Source organism: Nipponia nippon, unplaced genomic scaffold (genome assembly GCF_047370975.1).
Source record: "Nipponia nippon isolate SJK-2023a ecotype South Korea unplaced genomic scaffold, ASM4737097v1 scaffold_1, whole genome shotgun sequence".
Classification (NCBI taxonomy): Eukaryota; Metazoa; Chordata; class Aves; order Pelecaniformes; family Threskiornithidae; genus Nipponia; species Nipponia nippon.
Genome location: NW_028262290.1, coordinates 77,105,728 through 77,128,307, shown reverse-complemented (window position 1 = coordinate 77,128,307; position 22,580 = coordinate 77,105,728). Strand labels below are relative to the sequence as shown.

The following is a 22,580-nucleotide window of genomic DNA, read 5'->3' as shown; positions in this document are numbered from 1 at the left end:
AGATGAGACCTTTTTTCACAAAGTGCAAACTTGACTGGATGATTTTTTCCAGAGGGTCTCTTTTGCTGGACTATTTCAGTCCCTGTTGAATCAATGAAGATGTAACTATATAGCTAAAAACCCTCACTAAGGAAATAAAATATCCACTCCTGTGAGTGGTGAGAACAAGACTTTTATTCAAAATACAGCTTTGAATATCGCTTTATTTTATAACAATCAGTTGTGTATTTCTTCAAGGCTCAGCTAGGATATCTGAACCAATTTAAAATCAAAACAATCTATCTTCTCTACATTGCATTTTCATTAAAGAGTAAGATTTACAGTTCCTAAAGTAATGAAAACGGAGTATACTGTACCTAACGACTTGATATCTTTTACCATCCACATTTCAAAACACATAGCTTAGTATTTGTTCAAGTTACTACATTAATAAAGAATCTAGTAATCAGAGACTCTGTGTTTTTCAGTCTGATAAATTATAGCAAGAAAATGTGACGATAATGCCATTTCTTTGGGGATGGGAGTACTGGAAAATTGTCATTCATTGTAGATGACTGTCATTCATCATTAAGGACAGTTGTGAAGTGTAGGCATAAAGAATCTGGGAAATAGTCATGAAAGGTATCCATCATTGTCAAAGCTAACCAGAATACTCCATGGGCAATAGCTTGACCTGTATAATTTTGTCTTTGAAAGCAGATTCAAAGGCAGCCAAACTTTCTGTTGTCAAAGTAGTCTAATGAATTTTCAAAACCCCCTAGAGCAAACAGCTGGGTTATTGAGAAGATCACAGGATGCTGCTATTTGATTTGTAAAAGAATTTGGATTAGAGACCTGCTTTGACAAAGCATGGATCTGAGCGCAAGCAGCGGTATTGGCTATCCTTTACTAGTACTGAGCCCTTGAGGTGTCAGGATTGTGCAGAAATCAGAATGTTGTCTCTTGTCTTCCAGACCAGTATAGTGGAGTGGTGTGTATGTCCTTTCTTAAAAGAAACTGCAGAAAATCAGTACATGATTTAGGCTGATGACAAATGCCAAAACCAGGCAAGAGACATCACTTCAGCAAAATATGACAGTATCTCACTGAAGTTGGAGCTTTGATAATTTCTAGTTATGTTTTACAGTGTCTTATTATACTGGGTCTGGCTGGAATGGAGTTCATTTTCTTCATAGCAGCCCTTATGGTGCTATGTTTTGGATTTGTGACTAAAATGGTGTTGATAATACAGCAGTGTTTTGGCTATTGCTGAGCAGTACTTGCCGGTGTCAAGGCTTTCCCTTCTTCCCATTCTGTCCCGTCTCCCTGCGGTGAGTAGACTTGAGGGGTGAGCAAGAAGCTGGGAGGGGACGACCTGGACAGTTGAGCCAAATTGACCAGAGAGTTATTCAATGACATATAGTGTTATGCTCAGCAGTAAAAACTGAGGGGAGAGTTTTTTGGGGAGGTAGCCATTGCTACCAGACTGGCTGAGCACCAGTCTACTTGTGGGAGGTGGTGAGTGATTGCTTTTGCATTGCTTGTTTTTTTTGTGTTTTGTTTTTTTTTTTTCTTTTCTTTTTCCTTCACTTCTTAAACTGTCTTTATCTTGACCCCCAAGTTTTCTCGCTTTCTCTCTTCCTATGTTCTCCTCCATCCTGCTGGAGGAGGGGGAGTGTAAGAGAGCATCTGTGTGGTGATTAGCTGCTGGCCAGAGTCAATGCACCACAATAGTGTAAAATAAACTCAGAATTATTTGACCCTTTCTAATTGCAAATATTAGAGGTAAGTAGCAGTCCATTAATTAAATTAGTTGTAACAATTTTAATATTGGTAACTTTAAAGATACAAAGCACACTGTGTAATTTCTAGTGGTTTAAGTTTCCTTTGTGGAAGTTTTACTCATAATTTTTAGTTTTATTCTAATGAAAAAACCTTGGAATAAAACTCACCTTTTGGCGAGAACAGTTAACAATTTATTTTTAAGTCAGGGAATGCCTATGTGTGCAGGCATAATACATGCATATATTATAATACAGACATGCATAATTAATTTCTACACAGCTGGGGCAGACGATGGATGGTTATTGTTTTGTAGATGTATACAGAGCATGCAGAAAAAAGGTTAGACTAAGCTTGCAATAACTGCATGACAAGATCATTTGAGCCACATAGCCTTGAGAAAATGGAGAAACCAACTCTATGGAGTCCAATAAAATTATCATAAACTACAGCAGGCAGTATATGTACAAAAATAATCAGGAGGGCTAAGAGCAAGTCTAAGGGGTGAATAGCTAACCATGGATGAATAACAAAATATTCTGAGCATTTGCAAAAGCAGGCAATAGGTTGAGAGTAGGCTCATTGGATCATTAAGGGACCAATACTGCAGAATTAAGATATTCGGATATCTTGCTGAAGAGCCAAATTAATTAATTTTGTAGTTTTCTACGTCTTAAAAATGTTTGGGTGATACCAATTTTGGATCTAATCTCTTCTGGCAGTAAAATACAGTTGGAACCTGAGATATAGTGAAACTAAACTGTAGGAAATTCAAAATGGATAAAATTGTCTTTTTCACATAGTGATACATAACATTTGAAATTCATTGCCATAAAAATTTATGGAGACTAAGATTGTGGTAATATGTTTAAAAAAGCCAAAGAGTGGTTATTAGTGTGTATATAATGTGAATAGCTAGAGTAACAGAAGTGCTATTAAAGTTTATATGTCTTTGAACTTCTTGGGTAAGTTAGCCACTGAAAGTGTTGGAGTGGAAGCAGGTTGATGTATAAATAATTTTTATGGCTGCTTAAACCTTTCTCTGAAGCAGCTGGTGTTAGCCATTTTGAAGGATATTGGGCAAAATGTTACGTTGTTCCTATTAGGATTTAAGAGAGAAACAATATACAGTACTTATAAAGCACATCTGAAAGATAATTTAATTAAGAAATTGTAGCTCACAAAAAGCAGTCATCACTAGCAAAACATCAAACTGAAGAGCTTTCAGTGAATTTTCACTGGGTTTCAACTCTGCCTTTTGATTATTTTAATCAGTGATACAGAAGTAAATATAACCTTGCTTATGAAAAAAAAAAAAAAGTGACTGCTGCAAGGGATTGGTAGAATGGTAATGAGTCAGACCAGTCCTAAAAAGTGAGTTAGATCACTTGGAAAGCTGAATCTATTCTAAATAAAGTGCATTTTAATTAAGCCAAATGCTGGACAAATCTATGTAATGGGGAGTAATATCCTGGAAAACACTGCCTTTGAAAGTTACCTACTAATCCTGGTGAAAAAGTGTTTTAAGACAGCATGGCTGAGACGATTTATGTTTCACTTTAATGTACAAAAGGACGTGAAGAGGTCACTTTGACTACCAGTACAAAATTGATGAGACTGATGCTACAGTACTATGTACAACTTTTGTGTCCATGTTTTTAAGTCTGAACGTCTTTAAGGAAAAGTTGAGAATTTGGAAAGGGAACAGAGAAGAGTTAATATTGGAGGTTGGAGGTGAAGTCCTTATAAAGGCACCATCAGGGCTCAGTTAATGTAGTTTATCAAAAAGAAGATAGAGAAGTGGTTGCTTAAGAAGACTGGTCTTTTTAATGTGTAAAAAATACTCTTTATTAAAGTATAGTTCTAACTTTTATGGGGGAAGAAGTGATATATGGAATAAAGGAAGAAATAACAGAAATAAATAGCTGGAAGCTGAAGGCAGGCACCTCTCCTAGAGGTTAATTAACAGTTAGAGTTAGTCTACCCAGTGAAATATGTTCCTGGTGCATTTGACACAAGTCTGGGGCCTTTGCAGAAAATATGCTACAGTAAAAGGTGTTATTGATTTCTGCACATGGGTTACAGAGTGGAATTTGATGTCTGTTGATCAAGTGATCAAGTGGTTTCTTCTATTCTTAGAGGGGAGCTTTTAATCCACTATGACAAATTGAGTTCCTTGTAATTACAAAGTAAGGGTTGGCAGAGTATTTGTTATAATATGTTTGAAGTTATATCACAACTTCAGTTTTTAAGTGGAACTCCCTTCTTTCATTTTCCTACAAAATTCGTTTAAAAGAATATAAGAATGATTTTAATGTTCCTCCTTGCAGAATGTAACTTGATTTCTGAGTAGAAAACTGTGGACAATAAATAGCAGTGGCTCTGTTTGGAAAAAGTGGCTGCTGACATGAAGACTGATATTGAAATTTTCATATTTTTGCCAAGTCCTGATAAGGAGAAGATACAGCATACATTCCAGTCTTCTGGTAGTCTAATAGTATAGATGATACCATCACTTAAATTCAGCACTAGACCGTGACAAAGAAGTGTCAAAATAGCTGGTCTAAAAATCTTGGATACATTATATTTTCCTTCAGGTTTTTTATTGTTGTTTTAATTAGTTTCTTGTGCTTCTAGCATATGTCGAAAACTTAATTTTGCCTCTTCCAATTATTTAGCTTTATAGTCCTTAATGCTGAATCTTGCTTCCTTTTCCTTTTGTCACCCTTTCAGGATTGTCTGAAGCATAGAATGAGGATGAAGCATCCTTATAATGTTACCTACCAGTAGTCACAAAAAGATATCCAACCTCAAAAATAAGATCATCTAACTTGTTTAAGGTTTACAGAAATTTACTTTCTCAGTAAGTGCATAACTGTAACTCCTATCCTCCTGAAAGTAAATGGTCAGGTTCTTCCACTTGCCTCAAATGTGTTCCACTCTTTTCACCAACTACTTTTGTCTCTCATCCAAACATTTTCCCTTCCAGTTGCTTTCCTTGTGGTTGCTGCCTGGTCCTTTTCCACTTTCCATCCACAGTATGGACATCCTGGGTTTTTTGTCAGACAGGCTCAGACATCAGAGGGCTATTAGAAAAACAATGGAAAGACAGCTGTTTTCTAGTAAGGGGAAGTACTCTTACAATGCCAAGAAGCTGATCCATTTCCTGTTCTCCACCTCCTTGTCCTCACGTTCATCACCTAACTGCTGGCAAATGAAAGAAGTGAACCCTGCCTGCCTTCCTCATAGAGGCCTTTTGTTCCCTTCAGCTCTGGAGAAGAAAAACGGTCAGTAAAGCACCTGTCAAAAAGGGGGCTCACTTGAAAAAAACCTACAGTTTTCTGTAAGTGCTAGAGCATACAGAACAAAACAATAATCCCTTCTGAAATGTCTATTTTGAAAATCATATTAGTTGCTCATGAATGTGTTCTCTTGATGGAATTGAGTTGGTTCCATAAAAGGTCACCTGTGAGACGTAGTAGCTGCTTTCCTTCACTGTCTAATTTGGTATTTTTACTTGTTTTTAAAACATATGAATCTCTTTTAGACTGAAGGGTATGCCTGAAGTAATGTGTTGTGCTATAGATATAGATTCAGACTTCAGATTTTGGTCTTAAGATTACTGAGTATTTCCAGTTTCTAACTAATAGAAAATGAATGGGGAAAGTTGTTGCATCACTCCATCTTGTGATGGTAGAGATGATGCTTTTTCTATCCTGCTTAGAAGAAACAGAATCATCAGAGAGACTTTTTTTGAAGTTGTGGGTCACCAGTACTGATATGCATGTAACTTTTGATGGTGATGACTATATCTTGAATTTCTACATATCTCAAATGCTTTCTAAACAGAAATTTGTGTTTGTTATTAACATCTTTCGGCTCTTGCTGCCTGATGTCGATGTATGAGAATATTTTGAACCTGGTCTTTCCAACAATCTGCTGCCTTGCCTTTGTCATAATCTAGATTGTCATGTTAATTATTAGTAGTGCTTGTTTCAGAAATGAGGTAGCTTGGAAGCTCATCCACTATGCTCAGATATTTTTTTGAGCTGAAGGACAAAGGATACAGATAGTTGTGGGTGCAATACGAATGCTTTATTTATCCAAAGGTTATTGTTAGAATGTGAACTTCCTTAACATCTTGAAAACCAAGTGATCAAATCATCTCAGCTGTGTAGCTCTTATGTCTTGCCTATAAGCCCTTCTTTGATTTCTTCTTGACAGTATATTTCTTCATACAGGCTTTGTTTTCCTTCAGACTTGCTACTGTTCCTTTCTGCCTCTCGTTCTCCAACCTTTCCTTTGCACTCCAGGATTTCCTGTTGTTTTCTTTTAGTTCCTGTATCTTGTTGAGGCTATTACAACAGCTGCAGACAGGAACGGGGTGTTGACAGCCTTTATGATCTTTCATGGTATTTTTAAAATCCCATCTTTTAATGAAATATTCAGGAGTCTTGTTCTCCACTCTGCAGGACTGCTTGTCTTCCGTTTCATGTTGTAATCACTCCTAAATAATTTTTACCCAAAAAAAGGAAAAAAGAAAAGAATATAAGAGAAGTAGAACTCTTCCTCAGAGGATAAATGAGATTTGGCAGACAGTATTCCTGTGTTCACTTATTGCTTTTGAGAATGACCCGATTGCACTTTTTCAAGGTATTCTACTTTTTTCACCTTTGCAACATCTTCAAAAATCTGTATTCAATATCTGGATTATGTGATGATCTGTTATCTGAGAAGCAACTGAAAGTTAAACAGCAATGATGGGTTGCCTGGTGTAACACTAATGTGGCTTTTGTTACACCTGTAGTAATATTTTCTTGCTAACTTAAATAGTTAAATCCTTTTTGGCTTATGCTCTCTTGCTCAGTAGTAGGAATTTTCTAGCAATAGCATTTACTTCTCACGTTCAAGATGAACTGATTATTTCTCCCCCTCATAATATGGGGCCTATGTGTTGGAGGAAATTTTGATTCTTAGATAATTAATAAAAAGTCACACATATAGTGTCAGAAAATTGTTGTTAATAGTTAGTCTTTTTGTTTTATGTACAAATTGTGGTGGTTCCTTGCCTTCCTTTAGCTTACAGGTGGAGTATATATTTTATAGATATTTTTTTCCAAGCGTGCCTCTGTGTGTATATATTAATATATTTTTATAGATGAAAATAATGTATGTGTATGTACACACATGCACACAAATATTTTAAAATATAACTTTGCTTTGTTAATGCTGTTGCACCAGAAAATACAGATACTTTAACTTCAATTATGTAAGTTATTTAATGTCAATGGTCAATTTTTTTAAGAAATGCTCATCAAGATTAAGTATACTTACCTTTCATTCTGAAAGGGAACATTACTTCGGGAAAGGGCTTCATGGAGTTGTCTTAACATCTTACTTCATTTAATGGTTAAATATGCACGTAGAAGGTGTGGTACACATCTTAGTTGTGCTAACGAGGCTGTATTTGAGGTTGATACTTCTACTGGAAACTAGATTTTCATGTGTACAGTACCTTCTCAAAAGTATCTGTCTCCTTTGGTGAAATTATTGTCCCTGCTCTGTTACTAAAATGTTTCTTTTGTGTTACAAAACCCCACAAAGACATTATCAATAGTTACACATCTGTTTTCTCAATATTAACAACATTCTGCAGGACTACAAGGTTTTCGTTTCTCAAAGCTAATAAAAAACTGGTTTAGGAGTTACAGGGACAACATCCAAAGTAGATTCAGTATGAAAGACAGTATGCCGAGCAGCCAGCACTTAGGAGTGCACTTCTTTTTTCTAACTGTTCATGCAATGAACTTATATAGGTCACAAGGTGACACCTTGATAAGGTTTGTATATTACACTATTGCCAGTTAATTCCTTAATGTAAGCGGGACTTTATGATACTTAGACCTGGTGTTGGACTTTTGTATAGGTGGAAATTTTTGCTCATATCATTTTTTCTCTTTCTATCTGTCTCTTGATCTGTTTTTGCAGTTTATCTAGGTTACCATATTCATTGGAGGCATTGGAAAAAAATGGAACAGTTGGTTCTGTTAATCAAGATCCTTGTAGCTGTTTAATACCACTATTTATGAGATACCAGAATGCCTGAGGAAAGAGATTATTCATCAAATACATTTTTCAATTGTTTGCTATAGCTGTGCATCTGAATAAAACATGCCTCCTGCAGAACTCGGTCATCTTTCAGTTTTGAATTATTTCCCTGCACGAACTCTGATATGATTTTATTGTTAATAGAATAACTCCGGTAGAGATACTGTCTAAAAATATTCTTGATTATGGAAGTTGCAATATTTTAGACCAAGTACTTTGTTCATATTAAGCTAATACTTGCACAAATTGTGAAAGTCAAAGTGACTAAGAATGTACTTGTCTATCAGGGTGAAATCTTGGCCCTGCTGAAGAGGTTTGCTCCATTTATTGTCTGAGTTTTCTCTCAGCAATTCCAGGAGGCTTGTTCCAGAGTGCTTTATACAGTGCCTAACAAAAGTCATCTGCAGTATAAAACTGGATAGCTACAATTTAAAAGTCCCCTTTCTGGGAAGCAAGTTACCAGTGGGAAGTACTTGAGAACACCTAGTTTGAATATATAGTTCCTTCAACCCTTGCTACATTTAATCTGTGTAGTTTGAATATGCTAAGATATTAAGTGCTGTGGTAGAGAGAATACTTAGATTGCATTGCTGTCCTGCTCTTTCACCAAATCTTCACCAAAGACAGCAAAAGTGGGTTGTAGCCCTGTTGTCTACATTAGATTCAATCTTGAAATGTTGTAACATGAGTCTACAGGTTGAATTCAGTGGGTTAAATTCTAATAGCTTTCTAAGTACTTACTTACACCTCTACAAAGAAAAGGAACTGATCTCAAAAAGTGTGCTTCGTATTGTAATAAGAGGGTGTGTTCTAGCGCAGAAGATGTATCTGATGGATGTCTGCCTGTGCATATACAAATGTATTCTTTCTCTCTGCCAACTCTGAGAGATAGATACACACACACACACACATATATATATATGAAATCAGTTTGGATCTTTTTTTGGCAATTCTGACAGACTGCACTTCTCCTCTGCTTTTGTACTTCTAAAGGCTACAGGCAGAAGGTGCAAATACGCTTCCATTTTGTAGCCACCATTCTGTGCCTGTTTTTCAACTGTTCCTCCTCTTGTCCCCTCCTCCACATGGCAATTATTGCAGGTGCATCACTGCAGGGAAGATAGTACTACAATAAAAGCATATCTATTTGGAAAATTATCTCCTGAAATTGAAATTAGCATATTTGTTGATATTGCAAGTTAATCATGCAGAAACTCAGAATCAGAGAATTAGGGCTCCCAAAATTACAGTAATTTTCCTTTCCAGGGCATGATAGGATTGTGTCCACCTGGCTGAATATTTGTCTTTTATTAGTTTCCAAAGAATATGCCCATCTCATCAGATGACGGTGCTCTGGCCACAGTAGAGTTCTCCACACAAAGCTAAAAAATACTTGGTGCTTAATTCCAACTTCTTTTTTGGTATGGTTTAGGCTGGCAGCAACCCCAACTAAAATGTAGAGATGAGATATAAACCAAGGCAAAACAGAAGAAAACATGGAGATGTAAAAACAGAGATTGTATTAGGCACTGAAAGTCACAGCTGTAGAAAGAAAGGAAACTGTGTATTTATGAATTATGGGAACAGTGTATTCAGCAATGTGTCCTTCTCTTTCATCAGGACCAGACTAGTTTAGATGGCCATTCATCAAATCAGCTTGGCTGTCAGTGTGACAACCCTTTTTGGTTCCCTTTGGGGTCTGCAAGGTAATGGGTAGGAAGGCAGCAACGTTGTTTCCCATGTCTTTATGCTTGTGCACTAATTGTGTGCTTCTGACTAGAGAAGGGAAAAAAACTGACTATTTCGTATTAGAAAATTAATTCCCTTAGTTGAAAGTTGTGACAGTGCTTTTATAACCGAAGTAGGTGCTTGTACCATTCACTAACAGTGTTACATTCCAAAATAAATATATGCTCAGTGGAGTTTCTGTCATGACTACATGCCTACCCATTTTCATACTAGTAAAAACAACAAGTGGTGTTTTGACATCAGCTAACACTTCAGCAGCAACTAGGGTGTTGGTTTTTTTCCTAGCTGTTGTGGCAGCTATTATTGTTTATTATACTAGCAGCAGTACATTAGAAACCCAGTCTGAAGTCAAGCCCTGGTGTTCCAGACACCCTACGGACTAATAATAAGGATTAAAAAAAAAAAAAAAACCCAAACAAACAGATTCTCACTACCTTTGACAGCTTGCAATCTAGTTTTAAGGCTGAATGCAATGAGCAGATAAAACAGACAAATAGGTTGGGGAAGGTAAGATTATAAATCAGGTCCATAAATTAAAAGTAGAGGTCTCAGTTCACTGACTTTCTACCTACCACATTTACTTGCTAAATGCCATTTGGACTGTTTTGCTTCCCCAAATTTACCCTTAAAATAGAGAGTGGCTGTGATGTACATCTGTTCTAAAATTCTTATCTATTACCACACGAGGTGCTGTTGCATGGTGTGGCATTTATACTTTTAGAGGATTTTCTGTTATTTTGATATGAGTGATGAGAAAGTTTAATGGATTTTTGCAGTGGTATGAGACTGGGTGTTCTTGCATTAAATAGAATGTCAAAATGGTCAGGAAACACTATGTGTATTTCAGTTTTAGTTATATGTGAATTCAGGAGGCTGGCTTACCTTCTTTGTATCTTATGGGCATTACAGATACCTAAATTAATACTTCACATGATAAAATTATAATGTATACTATAAATAGTCATGGATGTCTGTGAAGATGTAAAGGAAGGGAAAATTAGGATCTAATTTTTTAGTTTTTATCTAATTTGTATAACTGCTAGGAAATATTTGGCTTGCATTTAATGGTTCTCACCTATTTGTTTATACAATATAGGTAATAGTATGTTCCAACTTTGAAAAAATGCAAGTTCTTGAAATTAAAGGATGATATTCGTAATGTGGATGAGACTATGGTATGTCTGGAAAGAATGAGTAAACATGTTGAGTTGGACTCTTTCTTACACTAAAAGTCTCCTGTTCTGACTATTTTGTAGATCTTTTGCAGCAGCATTTTCTGATGTTGGAATGCTGTAGGAAGAGGTAGATTCAAATGGACTCTGTTCAAGTTCACTTAGTAATCCATACAAAAGTTGAAGAGGTTGGGGGGCAGGAATCAGTCTCTTTGGGGTAGTCATTTGCTGCAGAGATGTCTGCAGTGTTGAAGCTGTGATTCCACATTTTCACCTCTACTGTTTAGCCCTGCTAGATAATGTATTCTATTCAGTTCATTATTTTGATAACTATAATGTGTTCTATTCAGTTGGGTTATTCAGTACCCCAAAATTAGCCCTGGTTTTAATTATTTCTCAGTTTGCTACTTAGCCACCCCAAAGCTATCCCATGGAAGGTAGGGTTAAGGTGCGTCAGCGCGCAAGAGGAGCAGAGTATTTTAGATTGGTGTTTAAAGTGTTTGTATCAGTCATATTTCATGTGAAACCATGACTGGAAAATTCCTCATTTTAACTGTTCCTCTTCTCCCAACAAAAAGAAGACTGCAGCTCATTTATTTGTTAACAAATTGACATGTGTTATGTGTTGCACTATACATTTTTTCAGATTATGTCATAGTGCTTTGTGAAAAACTAAAATAAAAGAACGGTAAGGAAGGGGACAAAACCCTGCTATACCTTTGTCTTGTTTCTTTCCTTTTCTCTGGTGGATACTAGCAATGCATTTTCTATTACCACTTAATTATGTGCCTTATGTGAGTCTGTACAATGTGTTTACCACCTGCAACAAACCTGAATGAAAATCCTGGATGCAAACAGTGATGTCTAAGATCAAACACTTAACAATGGGGCAAGAAACAGTAAAGGAAATTATTTTATGGATGGAGGTTTGTTGTCCTCTAACTCCTGCATGTTTTACATTTTTCCTTCTGCACAAAAGCACTTTACCTGGCTGTGTCTTTCGTTTAGCCAGTGAAGGTCAGATGTATCTCCCCTTCAACCAGTTGCATGAGGGTACTGTAAAGTGTTCCTGCCTCTAAGAGATTTAAGTACAATGGAGCCCTACCAGTTCTTCAGCCTCATACACCTTGCTGTGGGTAGATCATAGCTGCTGTGTTTAGGCCTGACTTTAGAATTTATTTCTTCTAAATAGAGGGTGGGTATTTTGAATGAAGTTTGCCCCATTCTTTTCCTAAGTTTCTTGCCTACAGGTGAACTTTTGTTCATACCCATTTCTCTGGGATATACAAAAATAAGGAGCTTAAAGAGGCTACTTTACAAGTTTGCTGGTAGTTTTTCTAGGGACAGTCTTTTGGGTTGTGAGGTTTCGGTGTTGGGATTTTTGGTGAGAGCATTCAGCACATTTTTCTGGTTATGTTGGTTCTTTCTTAATTTTCCAATAGGAATTAGTTACATACTTCATGCTGTCCTTTCAGTGGTCTTCAGTGTGCTAAAATATTAAACACGTCGTATCGAGCAATAAGAATGTCTTTGATAAAGGAAGGAAATCCTCTGATCAGTCAACTGTCTGGCTTGAGGAAAAGGGCTTGGGAGATGCGAGTTGTGAAGGGGATTCTCCACAAGGTTGTGGAGTGACAGACATCAGTGCTTTAGTGTCCTGGTTTCAGCTGGGATAGAGTTAATTTTCTTCCTAGTAGCTGGCATAGTCCTATGTTTCAGATTTAGGATGAGTTATGTTGATAACACACTCATGGTTTAGTTGTTGCTAAGCAGTGCTTACACTGGTCAAGGACTTTTCAGCTTCCCATGCTCTGTCGGGTGCACAAGAAGCTGGGAGGGGCACAGCCAGGACAGCTGACCCAGAGTGGCCAAAGGGCTATGCCGTACCATATGGCGTCATGCTCAGCATATAAACTGGGGCGGGTTGGCCTGGGGGCAGTGATTGGTGTTTGGGGACAGGCTGGGCATTGGTCAGTGGGTGGTGAGCAGTTGCATCACTTATTTCTCCTGGGTTTTGTTCCTCTCTGTCTCATTGTTTTCCTTTTCATTACAATTTATTATTGTTGTTGTTTTATTTTATTTTATTTCAGTCATTAAACTGTTCTTATCTCAACCCATGAATTTTCTTACTTTTGCTCTTCAGATTCTCTCCCCCAACTCACTGGCAGGGAAGGGTGAGCGGGTGGCTGTGTGGTGCTTGGTTGCTGACTGGGGCTAAACCATGACATTTGGCTTTAAAATATGTTAATTTTACTGATGAACTCTGCAGTTACCTAGATCTCTATTATTCTGTCTCAAAGATCTTCAGGGCCATGCAGAATCCCATTCTGGAATCTGGGGCCCGGAATGTAAAGCTGAATTTTTAATTAAAAAAACCCAACAAACTTTTTCCATTCAAAAAATGTTGCTTAATTGGATTAAGCAGTATGTATGGGGGAGGGAGGAGAAACTGTAAGTTTTGCTGAAGCTTTGCTTTTCTGGACAGGAAATTCTTAAGATGGAAACAATTTAAATCAACTTTTTAGAAGAAATATTCATGGTGCTTAAAATGAAAAATACCCTGGGGGAGAATGGGGGGATGTATATCTAAAAATGCCAAAAGGGAATTTCTCTTGTGAAATTTCCCCCAAAATATAGATTTTTCTGACCAGCTCTGTATGGAGACAGGTCATGACCCTATTACATATAAGCAAGAATCAATCATAGTATGAGACACAGACTAGAGGCATTCCCTTTATACTTCACATTGTCAAAGTGCCTTTTATTCAAATGCCCTACGTGAAAACCAGTCCTCAAAATCCTCCTGGAAACAAAATCAATATTATATTTATTTTTATAATGAGTAAACAAATATGTAAGAAGATGAAGGACATTTTTATACCTTCTAATGGAGTGCTGTGCACAGATTGGTGGGCTAGCACTGACTCTATGCCAGTATGGCGTATGCTGAAATGCAGAACGATGTCAGATCACTAGCTCAGCCTAGAACTACTTATTGGCACAGAACTTCTGATAAGCTAGTAAATATATACTGCTTCCAAATGCAACCAGTTTTATGTGAGATAGCTCAACTGTTTTGCCAGGGTATTTCGGTTCCAGGATTATCTTCCCAAAATTTGGACCTCCGCTAAATGACTTGTCTAAATGCCAAAATGACAGAGGCAGAATTGAAAATGTCTGCTCCTGGCTATTAACATAGCCATTGTGTAGCCCATTTTTCCTTATTTTATTGTTCCATGAAAAAGGTTTAGAATCATGTTATTTTGTAGGAATGCATAAAAGGGGAGAAAAAGACCATCTGATATCCAGTTAGAGACTCTTAAAATATTTGGTTCTGCTCCTAATTCTAGAGCAGTCTATGGGTAAGGATTTTCAAAATCGTGGTTCCCAAATTTTAGGACTTATGCTCTGTTTCCCTATACCTGATATTAACTATATGAATTGAAAGCAGCAAAAATCTTTTCCATGATACAAAGGAGAGTCTGCATGAATTGGAAGTACAACTTAATTGTGGACATAACTGCACTTCTTGCGGTTAATTGCAATTGTAAGTCAAGCAAGACAGCTTCTAACATTTGGGTCAGATTTTTAATTTTGTGATCTAAATTATTAATGAGAATATTTTCATAAGCTTTCTGCATAAAAATTGACTTCATAACAGAGAGGTCAGCTGGTCTTGTCTTCTAGCCTTTATGACTGGTAATCAGAAACTGTTCTCCCATAAATGTGTGCTTCTTTTATGCCTCCTGACATACGTACCAAATGTAGATGGTGGATTAGTTACAAGCTTTATGAAGCAAAAATTAATTTTGTAGGTTCTAGTAAAAAGAAAATAAAATTAGACTATGCATGTAGGATTAAGAAACATGAAGAGTCAAATGGTAAGTGTACACAGAAATAGTATTTAGCTTTTTTTTTTTTTTTTTGAGTAATTTAATACCTTGGGAATCTTGAAAGCCATATTGAGTCAATTATGGAAAGACCAATGCAGGCTACTTTTCACAGCATGGCTGCAGTTAGACAAAATGGTGTGATGCGTAAAGACAAGCAGATCAATACAACAATGCATAATGCTACTGTATAAATCAGTAGTGTTTCCACATCTGATAGACAGCCGTGTTGAACACAATATATCTTGAGACTGATGCAGTGGTAATATAAGGGGACTTGAGGCAAGTGGTGAGGGTGATTAGGACTATAAAGATTTTTATAAGAGGAGACTGAAAGGTTGAGATTATTTATGCAGAAGATAGATTGGAAACTTCTATAACTTGTCTCCTAAAGCAAGATTTAAAAGCATATCCAGTACCATCAAATAGAATAAATTCAAAACAGATAAACAAGATTTTTGTTTTTTACCTGAAACGCAAAGGAATGACAGAATTCAAGGTGACAAAGACTGAAATTTAAGGTGATTCAGAAAGACATTTGACACCTTTCTCAATGAGAATTTTAAATAATAAACATGCTTTTTTTAGGAAAGACATATAATTTTAAAAAGAAGTGGTGCTTGAGGCAAGCATATACTTTTAATATAATGGTTTATTGCATCTTCTTGTGATGTATCTTGGCTGGCCAACATTAGAAATATTGAGTAAGAGTCAGGATATTGGACAAAATGGACAATTATTTTTATTCAGGATGACAGTTTCTCTTCCCATTGCAATCTGAATTAATTTGTTATCATTTCTCTCTGCTCCATTTGTCAAGAAAATAGAATGAATGGCAGCTTCGATTTCTCTTTCTGCCCCCAGAAAGTGGCTGTCACAGTCCTCTTTCAGAGATTCAAAGGGGCAACTATTTTGAAACATCTTTCATTCATGTGTCATGCTTATAATCTATGAACTGGTCCGGGACCACGGCAAATATCTCATTCTTTGGTCCTTTTCTGGCATTTCACTACTTTGATAAATGAGAGACGGTATATTTTATGATTTCAGGGATGCTCAGTTGGAAACACTTCCAGGATCTGTGTTATTCTAAAAACACTCATCCCTTGAAAATTGTTCTACTTCCAAGTGTCTCAATTTCTGTATTGAGTCAACTATTGAAAGCCTTACCATAATAATTCAAAGAGCTTAATACATTAATAAAAAGTTTGCCTTAAAAAAAAATTCTTCTTTTACTAAGATTGTCTTCTCCTACTAGTCCAATTTATAGAAAAAACAGGTTCCAAGCCCAAAATATAACCATTCTTGATTGGGGCACTTGAATGCTGAACCAGGATCTGAATTTTGTAGCTACTTTTTCTCTCCATAGAGATTCAAAGTCCTAAGTCCCTTTTGTGTTAGCTGTCAAATTATCAAGATATGGCTGTGATCAGAACTGCCTAAAGACAGAATTTCTGTGCTATGGGCTTTTCTCGTGAAAAAAGAAATGTCATTTGGTTGTGGAATTAAAAGAATAAATACTGGAGTTTTTTTTTCCCAGAAATAAAATGAAAATTAATTACTTAGGGTTAATTGGAATCTGATAGAATCGGAGAATATTAAGTTTGGAAGAGTGCGTCAAATGAGTCAAGTAAGAGCAGGTTACTCAGTGCCTTGTCCAGTCTGATTTTGAATTTTGGTTGTCACCCTCACAGTGAAATTTTTTTTCCTGTTATATCAAGTCAGAATTTCCCATGTTCCAGCTGGTGCCTGTTCCTTCTTTTCCTTTCCTTGAGCAGAGACTTTGGTCCCTGGTGCCACTGGGGTCCCTGGGTGCTGCTGGAGAGCTGCTCCTGCTGCCAGGAGGTTCTCCTCGTCCCCAGTGCCTCACCCACAGATGCCTCCAAACAGTGCAGATCTCCTCCAGGTGCAGGTGTGCACACGTGTGTGTGTTAACAAGTACTGTTAGTCAGTGGTTTCCTCATCATTGCCCCTGAGGGACAGTCCTAGTAACCAACTGCTCCTCAGTTGGACCCAGTACCGCTGCTCACAGCCCGCAGTGTGGTGCCTGGCAGTCTGGCCAGCGGTCCTTATAGTCCTCCTCACCCCATTTGCTCTAAGGACACTGTGGGAGACCGTGTCACAGGATTTGTTAAGTCAAAGTAAACAGCATCCACTGCTTTTCCTTCATTCACCAAACCAGTCCTGTATTCATGGTGGCACAGTTCAACATTTCCAAGTCCATGTTGCCTATTCCCAGTCATTTCTTGTTTTTCATATCCTGTGTGTTGTTTTCTGGAGGATTTGGTCTGTAACCTTCCCAGGGACTGAAGATGATTAGCCTGTATTTACCTGGATCCTCCTTTTTGCTCTTCTTGGAAGTGGATGTGATGTTTACCTTTTTCCAAAAGTCTTAGCCTTGAGAAGTCCACACAAGGTATTCTGTGTCACCATGAAGTGCTGTCTCACCTGACTTCCTCCTCTTGTGTAGGCCCAAACCCTAAAAGCCACAGTTTCCCACAATGTGTCTACTTGATTATAGTTTTTCATGGCAAAATACACATAATTTTTGATATAAGAAATTGTAATTTTATAATTCACACTCCAGTTTTTGTAGAGTGCAGAATTTGAACTGTTTTGCTCAATGGCCACTCTGTCAGAAGTTCAACTTCTTTTTCTGATTATTTTTTTAACCCTATATGTCCCACAGCTCTCTCTTCTGGGATTAAAGTTCTAGTAAACCAGAAAAAACTGTGCTAAGTGAAGGACAATTAATTTGAGGTTACTTGAAAGCTTCCATACAAGTAGTTCTTAAAATATAACATGGAAATGGTGCTTACAGTGGTCTCGATATACAGAAAGGAAGGTAGTAAGATAAAAATCACAAGGGATCATAAACTATATTATGTCTTTGAGCACTACGATGAACAAGTTATTCAGTCTTGCTACAGTGCAAATACCCGTGGTAGTAAATCTACCAGACACTGCTATGCTGTAAGGAAGAAAAGAGACTGAAGTACGTTCAGCCTGGCAAGGCCACAAGTAAAAGAAGCTGGTAATAGCCTGCACATACCTAGAGGGCATTAGGGTCTACAATGGAGGCAAAGTGATTGGTTGATTCACAAGTGTCTAATAAAGAACAATAAAATGAAATTCAGGGAGAGCCTGTCAGAAAAATGTTCGACAGGTGAGTTGTTAATAAGCTGTGGGCACACTCCCATGGGAATGTGAGGGACAGCCCATGAGCTGGGATTATGAAAACTGCATTGACTAACACATTAGAAAATTTTATCAGTCCCATATGAGCAGAGAAATGAAAGGAATGCTTTTATGACAATCCACGTCTCTAGCATCTGTGGTGCTCTATTACATATTCTGAAGATGTCCCATTGAAATCTCCGTGGAAAAGTTGCCACTGATTTCAGTCAAGGTAGGTCAAGACCTTAGTGCTAATACAGACCATGTTTGTCATAGTCATTTGTCTAGGAGCAAAGGTGGCAATGCACAGGAATGGTTGTACCAGTGCGAGGACCATGGGAAAATGGTATTCAGTACTCCTTTAGCTGTGTACGGGGAACTATAGAAATAATGTGTTAGCTGAACATCTGTTTTCCCTTATAGGAAGAGTTAATCAGTCATACTGGGGGGGATTATGGTATTCCATCCAGGAGAACATTGTAGGTTTATGTAGTTTTGTTTTTTCTATCAAAAATACTATTATGTTCTATATTTGAAAATGTAGCACATGAAAATTTAATTTGATTTTCTGTGTTTGTCAAGAGGTTTTTTTTTTTTTTGTCTCACCCAGATACCTCACTTACGGGGGCCTCAAGTGTGCATGGAGCCCGTCTTGTTCTCGCACAGATTGTTGCCCTTTTGATGAAGAGGTTTCACCACACTAGGCGAGACTGGAGAGGAAGTCTGTCAAATGTGCTGCTGCCTGTCCTCTTTGTTGCACTGGCAATGGCCTTGTTTAGTGTGAAGCCACTGGCTATTGATTATCCTTCTCTCAAGCTGACACCAAGACTTCATGACAATGCAGAATCCTTCTTTAGGTAAAGAGCTCATCCATCATCATCATCATCTCGATCCAGGGTTCTGGGACCTTTACGCTTGAGTTCTCATATTTTAAAGGCTATTTGCATTCTCAGAAGAATAATAGGTTACTCTTTACAATAGCTCTTTATTTTTAAGATGTTTGGTACATATTTATAGAATATTATGAGGGAGATAGAAAATTAGAAAAGCATTGTGCAAAGGATTTTCTGGAGGAAAGGGCAAAGACTTTGGAGCAGTTTGAATTGAGTAATCTGTTTCAATACCAGTCGCGGTCATTTATATGTAAATGCACAACTGTATTTAAACAAGCCTTTGCATGCTTCATTTTGACTAATTGCTTAGGTCTGAAGCCATTTTCTCAAAATAATTCTCAGGTTTGAAAGTGTCACACAGTATTAACAAAGCTTGGTGCCCTTCTTACTCAACCTCTAGTTTCTATATGCTCAGATTCGAAACCAACTAGATTTATTAATTAGTTTATTTATTTTTAATGTACAGTATTTATAGTTTAGCCCTGAACTATTCTGTATCGAGTGCGTATCACATACAGATCACTTTCTCTACTGGACAAATATCCAGATATCTTCATGAACATAACATGATGCTGTTTGAATTTAACTGTTAAGAATGCATGTTTATAAGGAGAAAGATGGCCATGGGGAGACGTTGAGATATGTTTAGCCATAATTGTATTGAATTTTCTTTACATGTTCATATATAGTTTTTGAAATAATTTTGCTGTTTTGGTATGTTCCCTACACATGGATTTTATAGTCCTTTAATTTCTTGGTAAACATGTAGGATCTTGAGCCTGAAAGTTAATAGAATTCGATGTATTAATATGTTTGTGTTTCTTCTTTTTTTTTTTTTCTCCCTGCCCCCCCCCGGCCCACTTTGAACAGCACTGAAGATGATAACCTAGGAAACCTTTCTCAGATTCTATTGAGATATTTCTCTGATTGGGACCACACATGCATGCATTCTGAACAAGGGTAACTGAATAACGTAACTAGTTCCTTAACTGTAAATTGTAAATATTGTAAATTCAATATTTTTTTTCTGTGTAATGTGGACTATCTTAAGCTTTTCTTGTAGCATGAGGTTAATGACAAATATGTTCTGATGAAGGAGCTGGCATCTAGGTAAAGTACATAAGTAGGTTTTATTGTTAAAAGTCTGATCCAAACCCCTTAAAAGTCAGTGACATCTTTCCAATTAATTTCAGGAGGATTTTGATCAAGTCTGGTGTCCTTATCAATGAAGGTTAGGCAATGATTACAATATTTGTTAGGACGCATTCTAGATTTCCAAATTTAGGAACGCAGAGTTGTGACCATGCTTTACCTGTCTTATTGCTGCAAACACAAGGCATGCAGCTCATTTACTGCTTTACTTATATAAATATTTTTAGTGAATCTACTTTGATACAAATGAGTAAAATTGATATAACTTTAGATACAGCAGTCGCTGTGATAAAATGCTAAAAAGGTATTTAAGATGCCAGATCTGCTCATTACTCTGTGGATTTCTTCTGTTAAGAAATGTATTTATTTCATTTAATGGTTGTTCCTATTGTTATGTTTATTCCCACTAGAAAAAATAATTCATGTTGGCATATGGAATCTACGTCATCCCAGGATTCGTGCAGATGTGTGGCTGAACAAGAGGTATGTCATTTTATATTTACTTATGTATGTAAAAATTATGTGTGTGTATATTATGTCTAATACCTTTACTTTCTGAAGGGCTAGAGAAAGGAATGAAGAAATAAACTCAGAGCACTGGCTTTGTTATGATTGGAGATTTCCTTCTGTTTCATCTAATGTTTGGGCTACGTGTTCTGAAGTCTTCAGGGAAAGAGCTTGCACAATTTTGATGTATATATATGTGTGTGTATATATGCACTAGAAATGGCTATAGATTGATCTGAAATAACAGGAATCAGAGGTGGCTAAACTATTCTTAGTAGATGTAACTTTGCTTCAAATATTTGATAGCCTTTACTTACAAAAAGCCTCGTGTAAGACAGGGTTAAAACATAACACTTCCATAATATCTGGAAGACTATTTACTTTCAAAAGGGAAGGGCAGGTGATCCTAGCTGATAGAAGCCACCAGGGAGGAATCTACACGTGAATGAGATTTAATTGCTAGAGTTTGGTTTTGATTTGGATTGTGTATTTGAAAATAAAACAGCCTTCAAAGAAAGAAAGGATTTTGAAAAAGACCTTCTTGACTAGTGAGTTTTCCTTCTGACTTGCTCTGATGTTGAGTAATGAACAAGAATGTGAAACTGTGTCTGAAGTGACAAATATATTTCCCTGGATGGGACCATTCTATCAAATAAGTTCTCTGCCTCATAAATATATAAATATTTAGAGTAAGAGTTGCATCTGAAATATAGTAATAGAATTTTGGGAAAAGTGGAAGGAGGAAACTGATTTTTTACTTTGCTGGGCAAGGAACAAATTTGCCTCTAATACTCGTAAGATGTATACTTAAAATATGAGAAGCTTAAATAAAGTTGGAATGGAAACTCACACAGGGAGAGGTCCACTAACCATGAAAGCTCAAAAGAGAGAAGTCACTTGACAGTGGAGGCAGAACCTGTATCTATGAGCTACGGAAAACCAGAATCTCTGAGAGTGAATTTTAATTTGTGTAGGGTTAGGATGTCAAATAAACATTAAAATTTTTCAGTTGATATACATAATGTACTTTATAAGGCATTCAAGATATCTGATCATAATATCTGTCTCCTTTTCTTTAGTTGTGAGAATATCCCACTGAATCATTAGAAAACGTCTTCCTTTATTCTTCTCTGCTGTCCATCAATGAAGTTTTTAGAAGCATATTTCATTAATTAGAATTTTGTTTTCATCTCATATTCATCTGATGCCTTTTTTGTGTTTCTTTGCAGGCACAAGAAGTGAATAGCAGTCTTGCCTTTTTCATTGTTGTAAATCTTTCTAAATTTATACACAAGTTTTGATGTTTTCAAAACAAAACTGACTGACAGGGTTGCAAGAGAATGCAATTGTGGTTCTAATACGTAGGTGACACAATTATTTGATATGCCTTATAAACAAAACCACACCTAATTTATTGAAAAGTTATCAAAGTTGAGAAAGGCGAATCCAGTCAAAAAGCAATGCTGTAAAATCTAGTTAAAAATTCAAAAATATGGCTAAATGCAGTGCCACTGATTTTTAAGAGTGCTTTACTTATTTTATGTATACTGTTTTTCAGATGTGCCGAAGTTTCAGTACCTCTGCTCCTTATGTGAAGAATAAGAAAGGACATATTTTGTACAATCTTTCAGGGTTCCTTGTGGAAGAATATTTAGCGAGGCCTTCCAACAAAGCAAGGTAACCTTAAAATAGCTAACCTTTGTTTATCCTTTGTGTATTAAAAACATTGTCCTTCCTGATCCAAAGCGTAGACCTACATCACCAAGAATATAAGGAGTAGTTGCCTTTATCTGTTGGTTGTTATCAAGGCATAGAGTCAGGCTAAGGTAATATGGAATCCCCTTCATGGTCACTTCTCAGAGCTTCCTCCAGCAGTTGCATGATAATTGCCTCTACGCATACCCTGGCTCTTCTTGCCACGCAGTGACTTATTTCAGCATCTCAGAGAAAGAAGATATATATATATATATCACATGCAAATCATATGAACAATATAGTTTCCGCTCCTCAGAGACTCAATCAAATAGAGGTGGATGTGCTCCAGTTAATCTTTTCTTTGAACCAAAAGGGCTGGTATTCCCCTGGCAAGACTTCATATTCTGTGATACCCACCACAGAGGTTATAATCTGCTGTATTTTCAGATTTACTTATGTGCCTTTACAGCTCAACC

General features: G+C 36.8%; 1 protein-coding gene across 1 annotated transcript in view; it reads left to right on the top strand.

Moving 5' to 3' along the window:
* ABCA13 (ATP binding cassette subfamily A member 13) overlaps positions 1-22,580 on the top strand; it is a 152,908-nt gene that overhangs the window by 58,265 nt on the left and 72,063 nt on the right. Inside the window, exons 26-29 of the mRNA XM_087747914.1 lie at positions 18,468-18,714; positions 19,621-19,710; positions 20,313-20,385; positions 21,968-22,086. Coding sequence (XP_087604040.1) covers positions 18,468-18,714; positions 19,621-19,710; positions 20,313-20,385; positions 21,968-22,086 — 529 coding nt within the window. The remainder of the gene's footprint in view (positions 1-18,467; positions 18,715-19,620; positions 19,711-20,312; positions 20,386-21,967; positions 22,087-22,580) is intronic.